Source organism: Heptranchias perlo, chromosome 2, assembly GCF_035084215.1.
Source record: "Heptranchias perlo isolate sHepPer1 chromosome 2, sHepPer1.hap1, whole genome shotgun sequence".
NCBI classification, from domain to species: domain Eukaryota; kingdom Metazoa; phylum Chordata; class Chondrichthyes; order Hexanchiformes; family Hexanchidae; genus Heptranchias; species Heptranchias perlo.
In genome coordinates this window covers 19,120,485-19,126,484 of record NC_090326.1, presented here as the reverse complement: position 1 = coordinate 19,126,484, position 6,000 = coordinate 19,120,485, and the positions used below count along the sequence as shown (strand labels likewise).

At 51.0% G+C, this 6,000-nt stretch overlaps 1 protein-coding gene across 1 annotated transcript in view; it reads left to right on the top strand.

The window, feature by feature from the left end:
- Positions 1 to 1,232: 1,232 nt before the first annotated feature.
- capn7 (calpain 7) overlaps positions 1,233 to 6,000 on the top strand; it is a 47,626-nt gene continuing 42,858 nt past the window's right edge. Inside the window, exons 1-4 of the mRNA XM_068000924.1 lie at positions 1,233 to 1,550; positions 4,716 to 4,824; positions 5,062 to 5,225; positions 5,378 to 5,445. Of these exons, the coding sequence (XP_067857025.1) occupies positions 1,449 to 1,550; positions 4,716 to 4,824; positions 5,062 to 5,225; positions 5,378 to 5,445 (443 nt within the window). The 5' untranslated portion in view covers positions 1,233 to 1,448. The remainder of the gene's footprint in view (positions 1,551 to 4,715; positions 4,825 to 5,061; positions 5,226 to 5,377; positions 5,446 to 6,000) is intronic.

Below are 6,000 nucleotides of genomic sequence, written 5' to 3'. Positions count from 1 at the left end.
AAGAAAAAGAAAAAAAAAAGGAAAAAACCTCTAAGAAGCCTTCAACCAGAGTTGGTAACTGTGGAACAGACAGGGTCTTGGTTTAACATCTCATCTGAAAGACGGCACCTCCAACAGTGCACTACTCCCTCAGTACTGCACTGAAGTGTCTGCCTAGATTATATGCTCGAGTAGGACTTGAACCCACAATCTTCAGAGGCAGGTCATCATTTACAACACAGAAACAGGCCATTTGGCCCTACTGGTCTATGCCGGTGTTTATGCTCCACACCAGCCTCCTCCCACCTTATTTCATCTAACCCTATCAGCATATTTGTCTATTCCTTTTTTCTTCATGTACTTATCTAACTTCCCCTTAAATGCATCCATGCTATACCTCAACTTTTCCTTGTGGTAGCAAGTTCCATGTTTTTACCACTCTCTGAGTAAAGATGTTTCTCCTGAATTCTTTAATGGATTTATTGGTGACGATCTTATATTTATGGTCCCTAGTTTTGGACTCCCCCACAAGTGGAGACATTTTCTCAATGTCTACCATATCAAACCCGTTCATGATTTTAAAGACCCCTATCAGCCTTCTCTTTTCTCCCAGCCTGTTCAGTCTATATATACAATAGACACACAACTCTACAACACACAGCCCCACAATACAATGTACCAAGTGAGCCAGAGCTGCAGCTCAGTTGGTAATACTCTTGCCTCTAAGTCAGATGGTTTTGGGTTCAAGTCCCACTACAGGGACTTGAGCGCAAAACCTAGGCTGACGCTCCAGTGCAGTACCGAGGGAGTGCAGCACTGTCAGAGGTGCCGTCTTTCAGGTGAGATGTTGAACTGAGGCCTTGTCTGCCCTCTCGGGTGGATGCAAGAGATCCCACGGCACTATTCAAAGGAAGCGCAGGGGAGTTCTCCCCGGGGTCCTGGCCAGTATTTACCCCTCAACCGACACCACTGAAACTGATCATCTGGTCCTTATCACATTGCTGTTTGTGGGATCTTGCTGTGCACACATTGGATGCCACCTTTCCTACATTACAGCAGTGACTACACTTCAAGACGTTTTCGGTTGGTTGTTCAAGTGCTCTGGGAGGTCCTGAGGTCGCTGTCTCAATGTTAGTTCTTTCTTCAGACTCAATTCATCATTGGAGCAGTTTGGCCTCTTCCAGTGAACATCGAAACCCATCCAATCAGCAAAGGCTCTGCCCCCCCCCCCTGGGTTGACCCGGAGGCGGAAGTGGTTGTGAGGCCGGCGCTGCGGTTCACAGCCCGGCGGGTTATCGGTGAATCAGGCGGCGGGAGGAGGAGACCCTCGGCCGGCCCGCCCGACAGGCCCACCGACCCTCGGCCCGCCCGCCCGACAGGCCCACCGACCCTCGGCCCGCCCGCCCGACAGGCCCACCGACCCTCGGCCCGCCCGCCCGACAGGCCCACCGGCCCGCCCCGGTATCAGGATGGACCCGACCGCCCTGGAGCAGGACGCCGTCAAATTCGCCCAGGTGGCGGTGCGCAACGACCAGAGCGGCCGGTTCACCGAGGCCGTGTTCTACTATAAGGTGAGGCCGGGGCCCGCCGTGTAATGAGAGGCCCCGGGCCCGGGGACAGGGGGCGTTGCGCTCCGTCTAGGGCGTGGGTTTGATGTCACTCCCTGGTCACTCGCCCCCCCCCCCCCGGGGTCACCCTCTGCCGTGCCCCCCTCACCCCCCCCCGGGTCACCCTCTGCCGTGCCCCCCTGCCCCCCCCGGGTCACCCTCTGCCGTGCCCCCTGCCCCCCCCGGGTCACCCTCTGCCGTGCCCCCCCCCCGGGGTCACCCTCTGCCGTGCCCCCCTGCCCCCCCCCCCGGGTCACCCTCTGCCATGCCCCCCTGCCCTGCCCCCCCACCCCCCGGGTCACCCTCTGCCCTGCCCCCCCCGGGTCACCCTCTGCCGTGCCCCCTGCCCCCCCCGGGTCACCCTCTGCCGTGCCCCCCCCCCCGGGGTCACCCTCTGCCGTGCCCCCCTGCCCCCCCCCCCGGGTCACCCTCTGCCATGCCCCCCTGCCCTGCCCCCCCCCACCCCCCGGGTCACCCTCTGCCCTGCCCCCCCCGGGTCACCCTCTGCCGTGCCCCCTGCCCCCCCCCCGGGTCACCCTCTGCTGTGCCCCCCTCACCCCCCCGGGTCACCCTCTGCCATGCCCCCCTCACCCCCCCCCCCGGGGTCACCCTCTGCGATGCCCCCCTCACCCCCCCCCCTGGGGTCACCCTCTGCCGTGCCCCCCTCACCCCCCCCCGGGGTCACCCTCTGCCATGCCCCCCTCACCCCCCCCGGGGTCACCCTCTGCCGCGTGCCCCCCTCACCCCCTACCTCCTCATCATCCCCCCCACCCCGTGAACCATAGGGTACGGTACCACAGTGGTTATGTTACTGGACTAGTAATCCAGAGGCCTGGACTAATAATCCGGATTCATGAGTTCAAATCCCACCACGGCAGCTGGGGAATTTAAATTCAATTAATTCAATAAAACCCGGAATAAAAAAACTAATATCAGTAATCGTGGTCATGAAACTTCCGGACTATCGTAAAAACCCACCTGGTTCACTAGTGCCCTTGAGGGAAGGAAACCTGTCGTCCTTACGCGCGCGGTCTGGCCTATAAGGACGTGGTTGATTCTTAATCGCCCTCTGAAATGGCCAAGCAAGCCACTCAGTTGTCAAGAAGGTGGCTCACCACCACTTTCTCAAAGGGCATTAAATGCTGGCCTTGCCAGCGAAGCCCACATCCTATGAACGAATTTTTTTTAAAAAACCTCCTGTTCTCTTGTGAGCTGTGATGTACTCCATCTGAAAACGAAAAACCCACAAATGCTGAAAATCTGGAATAACAGGGAAAGGTCTCAGATAAACAGCAAGAGGGTTGGAGCCCCAGGTCACCTGAATGGATCCACCTGAAATAGGTGGAGTAAGTGTGAACTGCTATAAGGCTGCAGCAGTCACGAGTTCAAGTGATGGCAGAAACCACATGAGTAAAGTTTGCATCATTTGGAGATATCGTTTGAAAACTGTTTGCAAGTGTTCTGTATTTTTTAATATATGGTTTCCCTGTTCACAGTAAGTCAGAGGATGTGCTCTTTATAAGGACAAGAACAGGATATTATGTAAAATACACTGATTCTTCTGCTAAAGTGTATGGGTGTGACACTTTAAGGCTACAAAGTCTAATTGCTTTTAAGCAAAGGAAGAGCTTCCATTTGCACAATGCCTTTCACATCCTCAGGATGTCCAAAGCACTTCACTGCCAACTGTTGTTGCTGCCTGATGCCATGTTCAACCCATTTGTTATACCATTGACAGACCTGTAACCACCAGTACTGCATCCCAGTGTTGTATAATGCTAGAGTGCAGCACTGGTGGTTACAGGTCTGTCTGATGCTGAAACGATACACGAGTGAAAGGATGGTATCTATAATTCAGGTCCATCAGCAGTTGAAAAGAGGAAAGCTCAATGGAGGTTTTGGGTGTAGACCCTTCAGATCTGGAAGATAAGCAAGTGCCTGTCTGTATATTCTGGCCTCTTGCGCATCTCCAATTTCCATCGCTCCTTCAGCTGTCTAGGTCCTAAGCTCTGGATTTCCCTTCCTAAACCTCTCCGCCTCTCTCTCCTTTTAAGATGCTCCTTTAAAACCTACCTCTTTGACCTTTGGTTATCTGTTTTCATATTGTCATACCATGGCTTGGTGTCAAATTTTGTCTCATTACGCTCCTGTGAAGCACCTTGGGACACTTTACTATGTTACAGAACCTTTATAAATGCAAATTGTTGCTGCACAGGATTCAGTTGGAGTCAGCACCCCTGACAGTTGACTTGTACCAGCAGCTCCCCTCCCTTTGTTTTGCTCATTTATCTTCCAGCTTCTAATTCTGTTGGAGTCCGCACCCAAAGTGTCCTCTCTACAGATACCGACAGACCTGCTGTGTATTTCTAGCATTTTCAGTTTTTATTTGATTACCAGTATTGGAGTCCACACCCGCCCCCTTTTTTCTTGGAATAATCGTCCTACTGGGTCCTTCTCACCTACTGGGTCCTTCTCACCATCCAGCTGGACAAAGTATGAATGCATCTGTCAGCCACCATCACAGAAAGATGAGCAATGGCACTGATGTCAGAACTTTTGAGAAATTGCAATTGCAAATGGCACAGCTTTATTTCTGTTCCCACAGTTTGACTAAAGCAGCCTTTCAGCCGTGGCTCAGTGCCAGCACTCTTGCCTCTTGAGTCAGAAGGTTGTTGGTTCAATTCCCACTCCAGAGATTTGAGCGTAAAATCTAGGCTGACGCTCTCAGATGTGCCGTCTTTCAGATGAGATGTTAAACCGAGGCCCCATCTGGTGGACGTAAATGATCCCATGGTGCTATTTTGAAGAATAGCAGGGTAGTCCTCCCTGGTGTCCTGGCCAACATTTATCCCTCAACCAACATCACTAAAAACAGAATATCTGGTCATTACCGCATTGCCGTGGAATCTTGCTGTGTGCAAACTGGCTGACGCGTTTCCTACATTACAACAGTGACTGCACTTCAAAAGTTCTTCATTGGCTGTAAAGTGCTTTGAGATGTCCTGAGATCGAGAAAGGTGCTGTATAAATGCAAGTCTTTCTTTCCTTTTGGAAGTTAGCAGCTAAGGGAGAATACAGAAGAGTTAACCTCTGTGTCTGCGCCTACTTAAAGGAGTATGTATTTTGTAGGAAGCTGCTCAAGCATTGATATGTGCCAGTATGGCTGGATCGAAGTTGGATAGTATTCAGGAGAAAATAAACGAGTACCTGGACCGAGTGCAGGCTCTTTACTCTGCAGGTTTGTACAGTTTACATTGGAAATGTGAGTACCTAGCGTCCCTTTTATACCCCACTTGTATCAAAGAACTGCTAACCAAAATAGATATAGATTCTTGCACTAAGAAACATGAAAACAGTGCCTTAGCCTATCATTTCCAATCGCCCATTTTTACAATGCTTTGCGATTTTTGAAAATTTTTAAAAGTTGGAAAGAGCGTCCACAACTCTAAAGGTTGACATCTTTACAAATTTTAAGTTCAAGCACAGAGCAAAGCAGGAGACCCTCTGAAGACTAAGCAGCAGATGGATCTGGAGCGTGCTCACTTCCTGGTCAGGCAAGCCTTCGATGAAGATGAGAAGGGCAATGCAGACGAGGCTGTAGAACTGTACACCGAGGGTGTTGAATTGTGCCTGAAAACAGTGAGTAGATTGTAGAATCATAAAACAAATTAGCACAGAAGGGAACCCATCATGTAAGGGCATGTAAAGTTGTGTATGGATGTGACCAGGTTTCATTTAAAGGACCAAATGCAGTGCAGAACTAAGATTAAACACTTTGTTTTTCTTCCTAGGCTAATGAAACCTCTGATCAATCACTGCAGGGTAAATTAAAACAGTTAGCTCGACAAGCACTTGACAGGTGAGTTACGTGTTGCCCTCTGGCAGACCTACTTTTGAACTATTATGCACGTCAAGGCAAAGTACATTTCAGTTTCAGGCATCTGTGTGAGCATTGCCACAGTCCCACGTCGGGTATAGTGTGACCAGCTGCAGAACAAACTTCCCACCCCTGGTGAAACGCCCCCTGTGAAACTCCCCAAGTTCCCTCTACTCTGCCCCAACAGAGTGTCTTCATCCCAAGCTCAAAGGAGCATCCCTACTGCAATTCCTGTCCTTATTTCTTTTAGTGAGATGTTATCTAATGCTGAATTAGATGCATTTTGTGCTGTTCTGCCAGGAACTGGGTTTGGACAACACAAGTTCATTTCAGCTAGAATTGTTGCAACCAACCATGCTGTTACCTCAGTAAATCTGCCTGGATGTAAACGCAGAAGTGAAGGTACAATCCACTGACCAACTGAATCCCAGTCTCCCCACCCCCCACCACAAACACCCTCCTTCCCCACTCAGTTGAACATCCTTGTTAGTTCTACATTGCGTACTGACGTGAACAACTGCACTCAAAATCCACATC